Source organism: Halichoerus grypus, chromosome 2, assembly GCF_964656455.1.
Source record: "Halichoerus grypus chromosome 2, mHalGry1.hap1.1, whole genome shotgun sequence".
Taxonomy (NCBI): Eukaryota; Metazoa; Chordata; class Mammalia; order Carnivora; family Phocidae; genus Halichoerus; species Halichoerus grypus.
Genome location: NC_135713.1, coordinates 120,360,543 through 120,379,870, shown reverse-complemented (window position 1 = coordinate 120,379,870; position 19,328 = coordinate 120,360,543). Strand labels below are relative to the sequence as shown.

General features: G+C 51.8%; 1 protein-coding gene across 4 annotated transcripts in view; it reads right to left on the bottom strand.

Annotated features, from left to right (window-relative positions):
- Nucleotides 1-521: 521 nt before the first annotated feature.
- SIL1 (SIL1 nucleotide exchange factor) overlaps nucleotides 522-19,328 on the bottom strand; it is a 249,978-nt gene continuing 231,171 nt past the window's right edge. For all 4 annotated transcript variants that reach the window (XM_078067459.1, XM_036088846.2, XM_036088847.2 and 1 more), the window contains 3 exons: nucleotides 5,317-5,413; nucleotides 4,700-4,864; nucleotides 522-1,041 (listed from right to left, as the gene is read on the bottom strand). In XM_078067459.1, coding sequence (XP_077923585.1) covers nucleotides 685-1,041; nucleotides 4,700-4,864; nucleotides 5,317-5,413 — 619 coding nt within the window. In that variant the 3' untranslated portion in view covers nucleotides 522-684. The remainder of the gene's footprint in view (nucleotides 1,042-4,699; nucleotides 4,865-5,316; nucleotides 5,414-19,328) is intronic.

Here is a 19,328-nt window from a genome sequence, read left to right as displayed (position 1 = left end):
GGCCCACACCCAAGGGTCCTCCGGAGTGCCGCAGGCCACCCCCAGTCCTTCCAGCACCCTGGTCCCAGCCTGTAAGCTGCTGGGGCTGACACACAGCCAGGGGCGTCAAAGCTATGTCCGGGGCACAGGGGGCAGCGAGATGATCCCCCAGACCTTCCGTCAGAGCCAGGTGGGGGAAAGAACAAGCAGGGCGCCTGACCCTGCTGTAGTGCTTTATGCATGTTTTCTCACACTTAAGGGCACTCCCCTGCGACAGCTGAGAAAACAGGCCCAGGGGAAGGCAAATGACTTGCCAAGGTCACAGAGCTACTGGGTGGGGAAGAGCTGGGTCCCAGCCAGGGTTTTCCAACTCCTGAGCCCAGACCCTTCCCATGGGCCTATTACTGGATGCCCTGGGCTGATCATCTGCCGTGTCACAGGGGCTCCTCAGGTGCCTATCTACCCAACCTGGGGGCTCCTAGATACGGTCCCCCAACCACAGGACTGTGTCCAGTCTGCAGAGACACACAACAGACAACGGCCCTCATGCCTCCATTTAATGGCCAAGCCAGCACTGCCCAGATGATGTCCAGGCCCCAGTAGGGAAGTCCTCCCTCCTGGCTGGTGTCCCCTGAAGAGCCCAGCAAGCTGGTGCCCATCAGCCTCACTGAAGTCCCAGTCCAGTCCCAGTGTTGGGGAGCAGCCTCATCTCAACTCCTTCAGCAAGCTGTTGATGGAGCCCAGCAGTTCCCGGAAGTAGCCCTCATCCTCACCGTCTCGGAGCTCCAGGGCGGCCAGAGCCTGGTACTCAGCCTGCAGGCTGACCAGCGTTCTGCTGAGCTGGGGGTCTTGACGGTAGCGGTCCCGGCAGGTGGCCAGGAGGGCGCCCAGCGTCTGCAGCACCTTTTCTCGGGCGTCATGCTCAGGGAGGGCCAGGAGGTGGGCGGTGATCTCGCACCAGCCCTGCTCCCGCAGCCCCGGCAGGAGGTGCACCTGGCGGTACTGCTGCAGCTTCTCTGGGGACGTCTCCCACGTCAGCTCGGCCTCCTCCTCAGCAAACATCTGCCGTCCGCACAGCCAGGCACCAGGGGTGGGGGTGGGGGACAGAAGACACAGAGCGGTCAGGGCCGCCATTCAGATAGGAAGGCAATGTGGCTGACCCATCCTCCTCCATCCTTCTGGGCCTCAAAGGCCCAACATGGGAGAGGGCCAGCTGGCTTCACGGCTTCACATGGGCTCCCCCACCCAGCCATCCAGAGGTTCATTTGTCTGTCCATCCAACCACTCATCAAAAACAACTGCAATATGCCAGAGAAACCAAGATGGAAACACAATCCCTGCCCTCAAGGAGCTCAGGGGCCAGCAGGAGAATACGAATTAACTGCGTAATTCCTAAGTAGCACAAAAGCTTTAGTTCAGCAGTGCACTGTGGGGGCCAACAGTCTGGGTTCAAATTCCTGCTCCACCACTGACAACCGGACGGCCTTGGGCTGGCACGGTGTCATCTCCTGTGTGACAATGACCCCTTCAGGGCCACACCCAGCCAGCGGCCCGCACACAGCAGCCCCGGCAGCGGGAGCTCGGATATCCGTTAGAGTCACACCGTCTGCACCTCAGAGCACAGGAGCTGTACGTAGAGCGGCGGCGGCGGCCTCACCTCCGCTAGACCCACCCCCTCAGAGGAGCGAGGGCACAGCGCAGAGAGCAGGATGGCGCTTCCCTGAGTCGGGAGGGCTGCGTGGGAGTTGTCCAAGTGGACAAGGGTGGAGGGTCCGCACACAGGGGGGTCGCAACAACAGGCTGAGGCCCACCTCCTGTGTGAAGAATGTCAGGCTGTTCTGGTCCGTGGGGCGTGAGGGTCCGGCTAGGCCCAGAGCACACAGAGCCCTGGCTGTGTGTGGCCTTCATGCCAAGGGCCTGGGGAGTTGAGACAAGTTTGGGCAGAAAGTCACAAGCTTGGCCGGTGGCTGTCAAGTACAGAGACCCAGCCTCATCAGCACAATATGGTGGGAGCCACGGCTGCCAGGCTGCCAGAAGCAGACATGCCTGAAACCTGACGAGTGACCAGCTTCTTCCCAATGTCGGGGGAAGGCTACGCAGAGTGGGGGGTGAGCAGGGGTGGAGATGTGCTCTACTGGCGTACTGAATGTACCTGCAAGGAGAAAGAGGGGTCTCTGCCCTTACTCCAGGTGAGAACGAGGCTGCCGAGGACAGGGAAGACAAGAGGAAAGCCCAGGCAAAGAGCAGGGGCCACAGAGCACCACCTGATGGCCTTGGGGTCTGTCAGGGCTGGTGGAGGAAGCAGGGACAGGCAGGGATCAGCATCCTGGCACAGAAAAGGACGAGAGGGCTCTGACAGTCCTGTCCTAAGCCACCCCGCGTGCCCCAGCTGCACCTCCGGAACATCCAAGTCCCCACTGCCCTCGGCCTCTACCCCACGTCCACTGCTCCTCACTGCACCAGTCAGCCCCCTGCCTCCCACTCCCGGCCTGCCTCCTCCAGCCGGCTGACGGCAGACTGCTGTCCAGCTCCACACCCTGCACAACTGGGCATTTCTGATGTTCATAACTAATCCCTTCCCAAGGACTTCAAGGCCCTGCAGGGTCCACCCCGACCTGTGCTTGGCCTCGTCCCCACACACGCCCTCACCCGTGCACCTGTCACACGAACTGTCCCCCAGAGCCTTTAGGGTGCAGCTTGGAGGCGCACTCCCACCTAACTCCAACTCCACAGTTAACTCACCCCTCAGATCTCACTGCCTCCCCTGACTTGCCAGAACAGGTCAGAGTCTCCCAGTTGTGAGCCTCTGCAGCCCACATGCTCCAGGAGCTACTGTGATGAAAGTCTGCCCCAAAGCACCAGGAGGGCAGGGACTGTGGATCTAGCCCAGCACTGGGCAGGACAGACATCCAGTCAACACTCGTGGAAGGAACCAGTGGGTGGGTCACCCGTGTCCCTTCAGCTCCACGGAGGCAGGAATGGATGTGGACTCATGACCGGAGGCCAGCATCTCATCTCTGTAGAAGCAACAATCTGAGAGGTGGGTCCACTCTCCGTGGGAACTCTGCAGTGCAGCTGCTACTTTCCCACGACACCCTCAAGGTGTAGGGCACCTCCAAGGGCACCCTGGCACGCCTCCACCTCACGCAGCTCTGGACCCAGCCCCGGGCTCTTTCTGAGGAACGGCAAGCACAGAGAAGCTCCGGCTGCCTCAAGCACAGTCTGGCTGACACAGTCCTGAGCTCACTGGCTGGCTGAAACTCCTCCACCGTCCTCCCCACCTGCAGAAGGACAGTTATCTCTGTACTCTCTGCACAGAGACACCAGTGTTCCCAGCACCCCGAGCCTCAAGGTGAGCTCCGGGGGCCAGCTGACTCAGGTAGCTCTCCGGTGATACACCAATGTCGTGGCACCTGCCACACCAGGACTGGGGGCAGCAAAGAGACACCGAATTCACCAGAGGAAAGAGGTCAGTTTCTCCTGGGAAACGCCAAGCCGACATGCAGGTCCTGCTCCAGGCTTGCTGGCCTGTTGCCAGGAAGTCAACTGTGCACAGGCCTTATTAACTGGATGTGAGCACCACATGGCTGCCTGCTGTTCTGGGTTTCTGCAGCTTGGAGAGAGAGAAAGAGGGAAAGAGAGAGAGGGAGAGAAGAAGAGAGAGGAGGGGGGAGAGCGAGAGGCGGAGAAAGAAGCAAAGGGAATGAAAGACAAGGCAGGCCCGGAGAGTCAGCGCACACACAACAGCAACTAACAGATGGAGAAGCAGCTCTAGACAACTCTGACCCTCAGGCTGAGGCAGGGGCAGGCGGGCGGGCCCGGGGCCTCTCAGCCTCGGACACTCAGCGGTGGTTCCGGCGGTTGCCCAGCCCTGCTCCCCGAATCCGCAGGCAGCTGTTCTAGGGAGAGTGTGGCCAGAGAGGCAGCTGAGAAAGCTCTGCTAACGCTCTCTGCAGCCGCTGCATTCAGAATCCAGACCTGGCTGGCTGCACTCTCTTCTTAATTAAGACACCTTTCAGGCTCACAAAGACCAAAGTGGGTTGGACTCTCCTGCCAGGTGGCAACAACAGGGTTCCCCAGGCCCCTGGAGGGCAGCCATTCTGAGCCCTTGCCCAGGGCCAAAGCTCCCAGAGGAGGCACCTCCATGTTTCTAGGCTCTAAAGATCTAAGATCTAAATCTCAAAATCTAAACCTAAAAATCTAAAGATCACGTTTCTAGAATCTAAAGATTCAGCATCATTCCAGCCTCTGGCTAATTGGTGTTCCGGCTGCTTCGAGGGCTCCCAGACACAGCTGCTCCGTCCCACCTGCTCCCCATCACCCCACCCTAGGCTTTAGCCAAATGACCTGTCATTCCATGAAGGGCCGATCCTGGCCATTTCTGGCCCTCCATCACGCTGGCACACTCTGCCCTGCACCCCCCGTCCCCGCCGCCAGCGCCCCGGCCCCTTCCCCTCCTCACCAGACCTCAGGTTTCAGTTTAGCCGTCACTTCCCATGGGACACCCTCCCTGAGGCCTCAGAAATTCTGGGTTCGGGGCCCCAGGGAGGGGCTCCCACAGCCTCCCTGTCTGCCCAGCACAGTCTGACACGTTTTCTCGGGAGCACCATGAGGAGGATGGAAGGCGGGCTGGAAGAGACGTGGGAGGAGGCCAGGGCCAAAAGGCCAGAAGCAAAACAAAGCAAAGTGACGTGGAGGCACCACAGGTCCGGGCACTCACCTTTTCAGTGACTAGGTCATAAAGCAGAGTGACCACGCGCACGGCCAGCACCTCTGTGCCCTTCGCCTGCACCAGGCTCCTCAGGACCTGCAGCCCCCCCAGTTTCAGGAACTGCTGCTGGGCGTAGGGGAAGTGCCGCAGAAGGGAGCACAGCGCAAACAGGACCTGCAGAGGGTAGGAGCCACATGGAGCTGGCCCTGCTCCGGGGCCCAGCAAAGGCAGCCAGAGGTGCCCCCACAACCCCAGCCCAGCCTCCATTCTTCCCGGCCCCACCCGCCCCCCTCAGGTCCAGCTCCACCGCAGAACACAGGTCTGTGAGAGCCAGAAGAGGGGTCAGACACCTCCAACATTGCCCCGTGGGCAGACAGAACCCCACCACAGGAACCCAGAGGGTGGTACCCCAGACTATTATGGGAGCTGAATGTAGGCCTCCAGATGCCTCGGCAAGCGGCCATGCTGCGTGAGGTGAGTGGGACCTCTCCCCCGTATGCCAGCCAGTGGATGGATGACCACTCAGGTCCCCAAGGGTGACAGGGACAGCCTGAAAAGGGACCCCTGCCTTTCAGGCTCCACAGATGAAGTAGGGTCTGGACAAGAGGAAGGGAGCAGATACATACCTTCTTCTTTGCAGGGAGAGGCTGCTCTGTAGCCAGGATGACCAGCAGCTTCTGTAGGGCTCCCCCTTCAATGGCCTCTACTTGGACCTTTGGGTTGCTGGAGGGAAAGCACAGGACAGCATGACACTGCACCTCCTCACCAAGGTGGGGGCACGCCACTGTGTTCAGTCCAGGGATCTGGGTGGTTAGGGGGATGATAACGTCCCAGCCATTCCCTGGGGAAGATTAAGGGCTCAAGGGAGGGTTCCCACTTGGGACAAGCTCGAACTTAGCTAGGTGAACAGGTGAAGGGCTATCCGTCCACCTGGGTACAAAGGCCCATGGCCAAAATGACAGGGCCAACAGCTCTCACACTGTCCTACCACCCAGGAGCCAACGGGCTGGAGTGATCTGGGAAGAGAAATCACCTCCACCCTTTTAAGATCTCCTGATGCTAAAGGCGCTACTCAGTGTCCCTCCCACGAAAGCCTTCCTTCACACTCCCCAGGCCTACATTGGTTCTTCCTCCTTCCATCACCCCAGGCAATCACACACTGGGGGGCAATTACTAAAAGATCTGTTCTCTGAGCATGAGCTCCTCCAGGCCACGTGCTGGGACCTGCTCCTCTTTCCTCACCTGGGTGGAGCACACAGACAACATGTGGTCAATGCTTGTGGGAAAAAGACAGCAAGAACGAAAGAGATCCAGACAGCCTCTTAACCTGAGCAGATCTTAAAACAGGAGCAACCCAGGTGCCTCCCCACTGTGAGAGTAGCCGCTGTGATTGCCGCCGTGTTCTCAGCATGTTCTCAGCGCTCAGCACACAGCCTACGCCCTGCGGCCCAGGAAAAGCGGGCCAGAATGAATCAACACACAGTGCACAACCAGGACTGTACCAACCAACACACAGCAACACTGTAACACTCAAAACCTAGAGCTGCCTCTCCAACTCGTCTTCCCATTCTGGGCTGGAGAAAGAGAGAGGAGGTTCAAACATTCAGGCACAACTCTCCTGGACGGAAGCATAGGGGCCTGGCTGGTGAGACCTCCACAGGGCAGGGTGCCAGGCAGGAGACATGTCTGGGAACCTCTTGCTTTCCAAGATCAAATTATGATCAATTAGGGAGGAAGTGACAAGCACAGGGACCTGTGTAGTTAGGCCTTCAACGGAGGTCAAGGCTCCCTCGCCAGACACTTAAGAGGCCTCAGAGACGAAAAGCCCGAGGCCAGAAGGAAAGGGAGGGGCCAGACCAGAGGTCACAGAGTGGCTCTCACACTCACCCAGACAGCCCACAAAGGGCACTGAGTCTCTTCTTGGCTCTGGCTGCTTCACCTTAGCAAGGCCACGAGCTCCCTGGGGACCCAAAGAGCACCTGTTCCTCCTAACCCCCAACCTCAGCAAGGGGCCCTCATGGCATCGTGGAGAGTGAAGCAGGGCCTGAGACCCAGAGGAAGTGGGAGGCAGGGAACAAGAGAGTTCACACTGCACTCGCAGGAAAGGGCCTGCCACACAGCAGGTGCTCGGGCCAAGCTGGCCTGATGGCGTGGTGATGGGGCCCGATCCTACCAGGCACCAGCTTCAAGTTTCAAAGAAGACCCAGCACGCTGAGCCAGTTTTCCTGCTCTAAATGGGGTCCCTCTGCATCCTCTCAGCCAGAAAGGCCGTGCAGGGTGGGTGCTAGCCTGTCCCACCGCAGCTCCACTGGCGTGTCTCAGGGGCAGCCTGGCGATGGGCCAGGGTCTCTGGGGAAGGGAAGCTGACAGCTCCTCTCCAGACAGGCAGGTGGGCACCGATGCAGGGGGGCCGGGGAGCTGAGCCTCTCCCCTGCCCCCTGCTTCCCCCACTTGAGAAAGGCAGCTGCTTCATCAAAGCGTGAGCTAATCAGGACTGTCTCTGCCATCACGTGCCTGAGGAACACTCACCCGCAACAGGCAGGGTCTTTTCTAGGAAAAGAGGACCATGCTGAAAAATTCACACAAACGTCAAAAGCTGCCTCCCAAGGAAGGGGGGCTGCGAGACCCAACATCACATCAGCCTCACAGGGAGCACCATGCGTCATGGGCCCACACAGTGGCAGGGACAAGGTCCTCCAAAGAAAGCACATGGAACTTTGTGCTTGTCTATGGATCTGCTGAGAACAAGACCTAGAGATGAGATCATCACCCGGCCAACCCCGGAAGACAAGGGGTGTCCTAGGAGATCCACTTGAGCATGCTAGGTACAGGGACCCGCCAGGGCACCACCCAGAGGAGCAGCCCTGTCACGAATAGGAGGCAATGTTGGGAGAGAGGGGAACTGTGCTCACCCACATCTTACTTGTTAGGAGGGGAGAGAAGGCTCAAACCCCTAAAGGAACCAAAGCACCGACAAGAAACAAAGTACCAGGGCCTAAAGGGGAGGGCACATACCATGTAGGCAAATCCTCAGGATCCTCCAAAGAGGAAGTAAACTGACTGGGAGGAAAGGAAAGACGCCAAAAGCCAGTAAGAGATATGGCTTCCTGGGTACTTCTTGTCCCCGGGACCCTGATGTAAGTGACAGAGGGCCATACAGCAGTCTGTCCTAGGAAAGATGTAGAGGCAAGCCGCTGCTAGGCAGCTGCTCAGGGAAGCCCCAAATACAGGACGGGTCTTTGGGGAAGAATAGCAGCTCTCTAGCACTGAACAAGCCAGGATCCACACAGAGGAGAGAGACCACACCACCAGATTTTACTTAGAATTCTGTTACAGAGGGAATGAACAATATGGAACATTAGGCCAGACCAAGTGGCTCTGAACCTAAGGCCGGTGGGGGTTCTGAGAAAAAACAGGAAGGTCTGGGCTGGAAGAGCCAGGAGGGCTGCATTGGAGAAGAGACACTGCAGGAGGCAGAAGAAGATAGCTTGTGGACAGGAGGAAGGGCAGGCGCTCAGGGAAGAGCATGAGTGTGTATGGAGAGGTGAGACCACTGAATGAACAACTGCCCTGGAAAGTCATGGAAATGGGGCCAAGAGGTGCAGTTGACAAGAAGGTGCAGATCAGGAGGCCATGCTGCTGATAGTGCCAAGGAGGTCTGCTGGCTGGGAAGGATGATGCAGGACCCAGGCCCTGCCCAGCAAGCAGAACCTGCTCCTGCTCCTCCTTCCTCAGCAAATACCAAACCCAAAGTAAAATGAAGAGTTGACGACAAGCTCCTTCAAGCCACACAGAAACCAGAGAGAGCCCAGGAGCAGGACAGTGGCCCTGGGGACAGGAGATGAGATGGTGGAACACTCTGAACCAGGCACAACTTACTAGTCCCAGGTCAGGTCGTCTGTGGCTATGTGGTGTGAGCCTGTATCTGCCCAGCATCCCCTCTGTCCCACCTCCCAGTAATGACACTCTTGCCTCCCTTCCTTTGAGATACTGTTCCCTCTCCCACTCCTTATGATCCTGATGGGGTGGGTCCCAACTCCCAAAGCCACAGAGAAGGGCTTGTGGATTGGGTGCTGATCCACCATGGGTCACCCAGGACTGGGCAACCAGAGCCCTGAGTCTACAATGGAGTCAGGACAAAAAGAAGCTCTTTTCTCCATAAGATAGGCTGCTATCAGCCAGGAGCACCTACAGTCATGACGGCAGTGGCTGGGTCCCACCCCATCCCCAAGGAGACAAGCTCATTAAGGTAGGACAGAATAGAACTCACACAGAAAGAAACCAGAGGGAAAAAGTGAAAGCCCAGTACTTTGTTGCTTGCTGAAATCACTTTCATAAGGCAATAAATCTACTTTTCCACCTGCAGCAGAGTCCTGAAGAACCTGGGTGAGGAGAGCAGGCCCATCGGCTAAACACGGGCCTGTGGCCAAGCGTGGCCTCAGCAGCCCTGGGCCTTTTCACCTGGCCAACTTAAAGGAAGGTAAGGTGCCCATGTAAGTCTGGGCCCTCCGGCAGACTTCAGCGGCTCCACATACACTTCAGGGGTTCTGTGTAATACCCTCTGACAACCGTCTTTCAGTTCTGCCCAGCCGAGGGGCTAAGGAACACAGCAGAGGGAAGGTGGGGAAAGTGAGGAAGGTAGAGCTTGTGTTTCCAAATGACACTCAGTCCAGCCAGGCAGGGACAGGCGAGCTGGGCATTCGAGCAATCCGCTGGGGGGGGGGGGGGCAGGTACCAACATGCTCTCAGAACCTCTCCCTCCCCCAGCAGCTTAGGCTTGGGCTCTGAATGTTCATTACTCTGTGCTTTGGGGGTTGAAATGCCCCAAACAGCTGAGTGAGGTTAGGGGACGTACAAGGGCCAGGGCCTGGAGAACCCTTGGGGGGAAGCCTGTGACCAAGGGCTGATGACCTTGGGCAAGTCCCTTCATGTCTATCTCCTCACCTGTGAGGCAGAGCTAAAAATATCTTGTGTTAAAGATATAACAGCTAACGAACGAACGCCAAAATGCAGCCAACTGCAATGTGATGGAAACATTACAATTAGGATGGGTTTGCTACAGAGATCCCAGACCATATCCTCGAGAACACAGATGTCCCGGGCACGTATATGTTGGCCTCATCTGCCTCCCCGCCTACAGACCCGTGCAGGGGGAGGGGTGGAAAGGTGGTTCTTGCTGGCTGGAAGGTGGGGAGCCTGACAGTTGGGGATTTGAGTGTGTTAAAAGGGCAGGGGCCTGGCTTGCCTCTCAGCGACCTCAGTGATGCTGGTGTGCTCAAAGTCAACAGAAGGATATTAAGGACGTGGCTCGTCTCTGACGAGATAAATGAGACTAAACCTTGTTCAGGGGGCTAAGCCGGCTGGACTGAGTAAATACCATTAGGACTTGGATTACTGGGATGTTCACAATCAGCAGGCAAGTCAGCTGTCTGTGTGCAGAGGGATGGCAGCAGCTGCTACTTTGTAAATCTTGGGTGGGGCTGGGGGGGTAGGTCACAGAAATGGAAATGATTACATTTGCAGAAACCAAACAGTTTGGGTCAGGGTGACCGATGTAGGCGATCTGTCAAGGGTCAGAGATCGTATTTCAGCTAAGCAAAGCTGAGCAAGTGTTGGGGGGCAGTCTGAGGGAAGGTGGTTCAGCTGATCCCAGGGTGTACAGCCGAGCCCAGCCATGGGCCCCAGGACAGTGCCACCCACGAGATGCCCTTCTCCCTCTCTGGCACTCAGGACGGGCTACATACTTTTCAGGGCCAGTGCAAAATGGAAATGTGGATCCCATGTTCGAAAACTATTAGAAACTTCAAGATGGAAAGGGCAGAGCATTACACCAAGCACAGGCCCATCTCAGGGCGGGGTCCCAGGCAACTCTTCGGTCACACGGCCACAAAGCAGGTGCGGCTGGCATCACGGCCCATGTGCACAGTAACAGGAAACACACAGAGATCCTGTTTGGGGCGAAGTAGAACAACAAGGACTGGAAAGGGAGTTCAAGTAACTAGAAAAGGACAAAAACTGGAAAAGGCAGAGACTTCTGGAATGGAAAGTAAGGGGTAGCTTGACTCATTACCTGGGGCTGAGTAAACACCAAGGTGAAACCCCCAAAGCAAAGCCTGTGTCATCTGGAGTCCCAGTCCCAACCTAGACTCTAGGCTTGTCCACGCATCAGGGTATGTGCTCTCTCCGGAGTCCTCACTGTATTTCTAAGTAGGATAATGATTCTTTTTTTCATTCTCTTAGTAACAGAGGGGAAAAAAACTGCCATTGTTGTGAAATACTCCCTGAGAAGAATCTACGAGGTGTGGAAAGGGGGCAAATCTCATGGGAGGACGTGGTTAGGCTTAATCATTTGCAATCCTTCCTGATGAAGTGGTACCTGCTCACCTTCTTGCCCAGAGAGAAAGATTCCTTCTCTGCTGGCCTCACCTTATCTGTGCCCTAGTATGTGGCCTTGATAATCTGTGGAACACAAGGATTTGCAGGATGTGTAATCTTGAAATAGGCAGTTCATTAGGGATCTATACTAGCCTGCCATCTAGGGATTCATGGGGGTAAGCAATCAATTAGTCAATCAAGAGATGGACAATTACCAACTTGAATAAAAATAAAATAGGTTCACCAAAAGAATAAATACCACATACAACTCTTCCACATGAAAGTGAAGCCCCCAGGAGAACCAAAACATCCAGCCTGTAACATGAGGCTCATACCACAACTAGGATGATGGGAACCATAGTGGGCCACTTCAAAAGTTCCATCTGGACACAGGGGAAGGGTAGGAGTATCACTGGACCCATTCATAAACAGTTCACCACCAGAAGCCAGTCGTGTAAGCAAATGTGGGGCACACACAATTCACCACAATGATAGTGGTCACAAGAGTATCTCTAAGAGGCCCTCTTTGTGCACACAGGTGCACGCACACACGTGCATACACACACAAAGAGATCAAATGCCTACCTCTGGAAAGAGAACCAGGGCCTCAGAGGGTGTAGCCCCAAAGAATCTTAACAGACATCTGCTAGCTCTCATACATAACTCTGCATCACAATCACCAGGGACACTGTTTTGTTTTTCCCCTCAAATGATTTCAGACTGGGCACTTTAAAAATTACAGAAAATTACACAGAAAACTTACAGAAAACTTACAAAAGAGTAAAAGAACTCCCGTTAAGATTCACCAATTGTTAACAATTTACCACATCTGCTTTTTAATTCTCTTTCTCTCTATATATATTTAGACGTATTATTTTCTCTCCTGAAACATTTGAGAGTAAGCTGCCTCTTTACCCCAAATGTATCAAGTGTGTCTCCTAAGAACCACAGTACAAATATCCAAATGAGGAAATTAACATCAATATATGATCTACAGATATTCAGATTTTACCCACTGTCCCCAAAATACCCTTTTTATAAGAATAATTTTGGTCTGTGGTCCAATCCAGGACCTGGCACAATGAATTCAGCAGCATGTCTCAAGTCCCCTCTACCCCTGACACTCCCTCCTTAGTCTGTCTTTGTCTCTCACAACACTGACAGTTTTGAGGAATGCAGGCCAGTTGTAGACTATTCCTCAGCCTGAGTCTGTTTTCCCATAGTTAGATTGAGGTTACGCATGTTGGCAGGAACACCATAAAAAGCAACGTTGTGTCTTTCTTGGTGCATCTTATCAGGAGGCACCTGATGTCAGGGAGGCCCACAATGAGCTGTGTTCACTTGGATTACTGGTCACAGTGGTGTCTGCTAGATTTCTCCATTATGAAGATGCTATTTGTCCCTTTGAAATTAATACATATTCTGTGGGGAGACAGACTCTGAGATATGAAGACAGCCTGTTCCTCATCAAACTTTCACCCACCAGGTGTTCATTGATCATTCTTCCTTAAAATTATTATTACTGTGATGTTTGCCAAATGATGATATTCAAGCTCGATCACTGCTTCTACCTGTCTGTGTTGGCAGTCTATGTGAAAGAAGAGGCTTTCCTATTTTTTCACTTACTCATTTCTATCAGTATGGATTCATGGATTCTTAATTAATCTGTGGGTTATAATCCATTTCTATCATTATTTATTTTGATGCTCAAATTATCCCTGATTTAACCACCAGAGCCTTTTCATACTAGCTTCTGTATCTTTTCTACTTATTTCCACTGTTCTCTAAGCACTTCCTTACTTTCTGGCCCAAGATGTTCTTCCACAAGATATTAGCTATATCAGCTGTAGAATCAGCCATTTCACCAAGGAGCACTTGGCGCACTTTTTCAAAATTCTAACAGATTCTAACCCTTATCCTACACATACTGAATCAAAGCCTCAGCAGTTGGGGCTCAAAAACCTGATTTTTCATAAATGTTCCAGCTGATCCTTACCGGTAAGCCTGGCACTGATGCGAGGACCAACATTTGGGATAACTAGACCCAGTCACCAACCTTTTACCTGGTATAGCACCTCTGATAACGGCCCAGTATTTGAAGAGTAGAGCAGTAGGGGGCTCTCCATCAAACAAGGCAGCTTTGTGCTGCCTTGAGTTTTAAACTCTTCTAATTGCTTGAAAAATGTCTTCTGATAAGGAGTTGAAATCTGCTTTCATGAAGCTTATTTATACCCCCTGGTCCCAAGTCTGCCCTCTCAATGTAGAGAGGGTCATCTGACTCTGTCCGGACAGGTCATCCCTTCTGAATCTCAGGGGCAGCCAAATGCCCAGAGAAAGCTCCCCTCAAAATCTGGCAAACCTACCTGCAGGGCTCCCCCCTGGCCAAGCCCTCCGGAGTCCAGTGCGCCCAGCTGCCTCTGCCCCAGGATCACTCTGCAACTAATGCCTCAGGTCACGGATAGGTTTTCGGCAGTAGTGTTGCAGAACTGACTCACACTGGGCCTGCCTAGATCCAGTCCCTGAAAACTGTTCACATGATGAGCCAAGGGTTCTCCAACATGGCCCTGAACCTAAGTACAGATGGCAAAAACCAAGTTACCAAAGGTATGGGTAGTATGACATCATATATTTGTCTCTGGCTGGTAGGATTTATTTTTTTAACAACAAATATGGGTTCTTATAAAATTAAGAATTCAATAACAAGATTTAAAATGTCACTTTCCTACCCAAGCCCTTCATCCTAGCATGTCACTCCGCCTTGAGATCCTCATTCTGTCATGTACCCAGCATGGTGGTTCGCCCTTTCTGATCTGTGTCACCTGCCCCCATGTCCTCATGTAAGAATCTGAATGCAGGGCTGGACACGACAGAGTCTGACATGAGATCTCTGGCACAACAGCACTGTCAAGGCTCTGTTGTGGACACTGAACTATTTGTAAACAAACATTTATTAGGTCTGATTGTTCAAGTAGCTACAAATACACGTCTTTATCATTATTTCTCTACCTAACCTATTAGATTATCATGAGATTCTGCTGAATGCTTTCCTGAAATGCACAGTCCCTCAATGTCTGTAACACTCATCTAAGCTCCCAGGACAGCTAATCTTTCTGAAAAAGAAGTTCAAACTGGTCCTCTGGGGTGCTGACAAAGTTCTGTTGCTTGACCTGGGTTGTAGTTGTACGTATGTGTTAACTTCCACCCCTTTTTTTAAAGCCCCCCCTTCTTAAAGTTTTATATATTTAAGTAATCTCTACACCCAACACGGGGGGGCTCAATCTCATGACCCCGAGATCACGACCTCAACTAAAACCAAGAGTAGGACGCTTAACCGACTGTGCCACCTAGGTGCCCCAGGAAGACCATTCTCCTTAAAAGACAAGTCAGAGGCAAAACAAAACTAGAAGGGAGGACGGGGATGCCCTCACATGTTGCAATGACTCATCTGCCAAAGCAGGGGGCTGATGCCCTCCTAGCCATACTCTCACTCTGAATGCTAATTGCTTGGGCAGGTCCCTTTGTTCTCAGTGTCCCAGGTCTCACCCCCCTGGTATTCCTGACAGTGTTGTCGGAGCTTCACACCCTTCTCTGGTTGTTCACCCTTTTTCATCTCTTACACAAAAACTCCACTCTAACTGCTCGCTGTGCAGCCATGTTGGCCTCTAGGCATCTCCTCTCTTGTTCCCTGCAGTAATCACCTGTGACTGCATCCAGCACATTTCACTTCTGAGTCATCCTCCTTTTGAAGCTCTTGCCCAAACATCCTATCTACCTGCTCCTGGACCTTCTACAATCTGCTTTCCCCCAAACCCAGAGAGTTCTGCATTTCCCTTAGCTTCTCCAATCATGGCCACTTCCTGCTAAGGTCCCCAACACTTCCACTTCACTGAATATATCCTTTCTGTTGCTCAGAATATAATTTCAGTGAGGCCCTTTTCCCTATGGTTCCCTTAATCATCTGAGAGATGAAACTGTCAGAAAAGTGAGTTAAGAATGAAAGCAAATCAAGAATTTATCAGAGTCTTGTTTTCTACTGAAGATTTCCACCTGCTCAGCAACGTGGGGACCCAAAGCGCCACACCAACTTGCTTCGGCACCAGTTTTGTAATCTCAATTCAGAAAACCTCTTCTACACTGAGGGTAAATAGCCGACATCTTATCCCATCGCTAGTTTGTATGTTCTTGTGTAGGCCAAGAGCCAGTGATGTCGACTTTTATTTCACCCAAAGCCCAAACTCAGTGAGCAAACTAGTGAATAAAAGTTGCTCTGGCACCAGAGAGAAATGGGCTCAAGTCCTACTTTCAGTATTTTCAAATTGTGTGATTTGAACAAGTTACTTAAAACCTCTTTGGACTTTAGTTTCTGTATCTGTAAACAGGGATTAGTAATATTTATCCCTTGGGATTGCTGTGGGGATGAAATATGATAATATATAAGGAGATTAGCACAATTCCTGGCAAATACCAAGCATTCAATTAATAGTTGTTTTATCATAAAGTATTATACTATTTAATGAAAATTACTATTTTTACTTGTCTACCAAGGAGCACCTGGGTTTTCAGGCTTCTCAAAAGTAGGAGGGGCTACCTGTGGTTGGAGACAAAGAAGTACCACCTCCCACTGAGTAGCCCTAGGTTGTCATTCTCACCTCCTCTGGCTACATGGACAAAAGCAGGGCAAAAAGAATTCATGGGGGAGAAAGGTAATTAACAAGCTAGAGGGAGAGATTGGGAGGAAGGATCAAAGAAGCTAATTAGAGCTGGCTAAAGGGAGGCCACAGGGTGGGTAACATGCAAGATTGAGAGCTAAAGAGAAATTATCTGTGGCCTATAATTATTCAACAAATGCCTCCCAGTAATTGTCTCAGGCAGTCTGAGGGAGGCAAGGTAGGAGTAACAAGGTTAAGCAGAAGAAAATTTAGACTAAAGCATATGGGAGATTTTTTACACAGTCAGATTTATCAAGTTTATTAGAGAACACAGAGAGGATGTTACTTGAGGTCATCTATACCAGCTATCATCTATATCTCCATCACCCAAGATGCTAGGGGGACCAGAGCAGGCCAGATCCACAGGGTAAGAGGGCTGCAGGAAATCACCTAGCCAATCTCTGTTCCGAACTGCAGGCCATACACCTTCTCGATAGGCCCTTGGCGGCTCAGGAAGGAACTTCCTTACTCACCCAGATCTTGCTCTCAAGGGCTCAGAGGTGTGTGCTGAGCAATCACTCACCCTTCCCTCCAACTTCCTCCTCCAACTTCCTCCTCCCCTTTATCAGAGCCAATGGAATCAAGTGGGGCCTGTTTGGCTTTTGCCACAAACTGTAGAAATGTTTATGAATGAGCCAATCTTTGTTCCCCCATTTTATTGAGAAATAATTGACATACAGAGCCATCTCTTAATAGCAAAAGAAAAAGCAAAATTCGTGGGATGGTCTATAGCTGAAAATGACAACACTGAAACACTTCATTTACAGGATTTGGAAGTCATATAGACTACAAATCTCTCTGCTGTACAACATACATAACAAGTCCCCAAAATATCCTTTGTTTGTTGAGGCTCTGCTCAGATATTTAAGGTTTCTGACAGTTTAAATATGGTGAACAATATGGTAAACCATTCAAATATTTTGCATCATTGGTATTTGGAAAGATCTTTATGAACAATTAGTTATGGTTCTGAGAGGGAAATGCAGCACCCAGGCTCCTGGTTCTCTGTGGGGGTGGATCAACAGGGGCTCCCCGGATAGCTCCATTTCGTGTGGCTCCTCTCCTGGCTCAAGTAAGCATGGGTTTCCTGTCCCTAGCCACTTTTGTCACACTGTAACAGAGGAGAAAACTGGGTGGAGCGGGTCTGGTGATAACTCTAGGTCAAGAAGGACACAGAGCTTCCCCTAACGCAGGAACCGAACTAGAAGGCCTGCCCTTGCCTGAGGTCCTTAGGCCTGAGTCACCAGGCACTGGAATGGGGGCCTACAAGGAAAGAGAAGACTTCCTACTCTGTGAAGATCTTTAAGAACTGGAGAAAAGCTCCAGTTACTCTCAGCTTCTGCAGACAGAATGATGGACGGTTCCGTTTGTGAGCATGGTATTTGTCTGACTGAGGCTCTTTGTCCCAAAGGTTGGTCAACAAATCCTGATTGGGCCCAGCGTGCACAGGGTCCTCAGCTAAGCAGCTTGGGGCCAGAGCAAAGAATGAAAATAGTTGGGGCACCTGGGTAGCTCAGTTGGTTAAGCGGCTGCCTTCGGCTCAGGTCATGATCCTGGAGTCCCAGGATCAAGTCCCACATCGAACTCCCTGGGAGTCTGCTTCTCCCTCTGACCCTCCCCACTCTTGTGCTTTCTCTCTCTCTCTCTCTCAAATAAATAAATAAAATCTAAAGAAAAAAAAAAGAATGAAAATAGTTCTTGCCCCTATTAGACAAAATTAACAGCCAACAAGGACATGTGGAGAGGCGCTGTATTAGACAAGTCACTGTGCAAGAGTCCAATGTTAGGTGTAATCTGAAAAATGGACGGCTTGACCAGGAAGGTGCCCTGGAAGAATGACCTGAGTAAGACCAAAAGTCATTAAGACAGGAGGAAAAAGGTTACAAGTCTGTACGTATTACCCAAATGAATTCAGATAAAAGTCTTTCTTCCCCTCAAAGAAAATGTTAAGAATCACCTTCCACAGACCTTTTAAACTCTTTTTCTAATAAATCGTTAAAAGGCCTTCTGCTGGAACCATTCTGAAGCCAACAAAAAAGTTACGCTCATAAAATAGTTAATGTCAAAATGTAAATGGTTTGTTTAAGATACAGCAATTGTTGCTGAATCAAATACAAAATCTCTATGGCTTGAATAGCAAGGGAAACAAAAGGCTTGACGATTTAGTGCTCGTTAAAGCCTGTCTGGCTGAATTTTAGATTGCAGCTTAAAAGAAAAAACATTAAACCAGTTCAAGTGTGAACCGACATATGCACAGCCGTTTCCAGCTGCCTACAAATGGGCCAAGGACACAGCCTGGAATGTGACTTGCACACACCAAGGCTGAGGGTGGGCGTGGTCCCATGTCTAGGGTATGGAGTAGAGCCTGAGGTGAGCAGAACCCCCAGCACCAGGACCCCGGGTCTAGGCTCCCACTAGGCTTGAGTTCAGCACTGTGGAAAGGGTCAGCCCCCGTTGGCTCTTTCCTGCAGAAGCTTCAGGTGCTGAGGATAGTCAGCTTCTAGGCAAGGCTGGCTTCTGCCCAAGAGAGGTGGAAAAGCCAATGCTTTTGGCACCCCTTCCCATTTTCTGGCCTTGCTTGTCAGATACTTCCACGAAGCCACACAGTAGGACTCCGGCCCTGCGACATCTGAGACCAGCCCGGTGACCTTCACAGGCCTCAAGTTTGGACTGAGAAATAGTTCTTTGTGGTAGGTTTGTGGGGTGCTGAGCAGAACCTCTGTCTAAATCCTCTTGCCCACTGGGCTGCAAAAGTGCTTAAAATTTTACCATCTGCTATTTATTTCTTTGAGTCTTAACGATAATTCTGTCTTTCAGGTTCCTCTATTAAAATGCCACTGCCCCTGGGTTGGGAGACCTGGACATGTGTAAGTAGAATGACCACATAATTTATTGTCCAAACTGGGACACTTTAAAGAGTGAAAGGAGGTACTATTAATTACTGCACTAGGACAAGAGGTATAAATGGAACATATGGTCACCCTCTGTACAAGGCTTTAAGTTCTATGGAAGGTACAAAGTCAAATCAAGACTTGCACAGGCCCGGACTCCAGACAGCGAGCTGAGGGGCAAAGGATCCTGGGAACAGGATAAGGCCAGGAATCCATAGGAGGGGGGGCAAGGGCACCACGGAGGGAAACATCAGGGCAGCGTCCCAGGAGGAAGTGTCACACTGGTAAAGACCATGGTTGCTGGAGCCAGACCGACCTAATTAACCTCTCTTTGCCCAAGCCTCCTCCATCTGTAAAATGAAGATTATTTCAGAAGATTGTTGTAAGGATTAAATGAAATATCGAATGTAACAATTCCTGACACATTATGTTGTTCAATAGGTTCAATAATAACAACATTACCAGGGCCAGCCTTCTATGTAAAACCTCAGCTACTTCTATGAATGCCCCAATCAGAAGGTGGGGGAGAAGCAGGAAGAGAGAAAACCCCAAAAGGGCAGTCTTGGCTTCTCCTCCATCTAAACGAAGCCCCTAAGGGCCATTCCAGGGCTGAGTGCTGCAGGGCATGACTGCAGCAGCCCCCGCGGAGGGCATGTGGACATG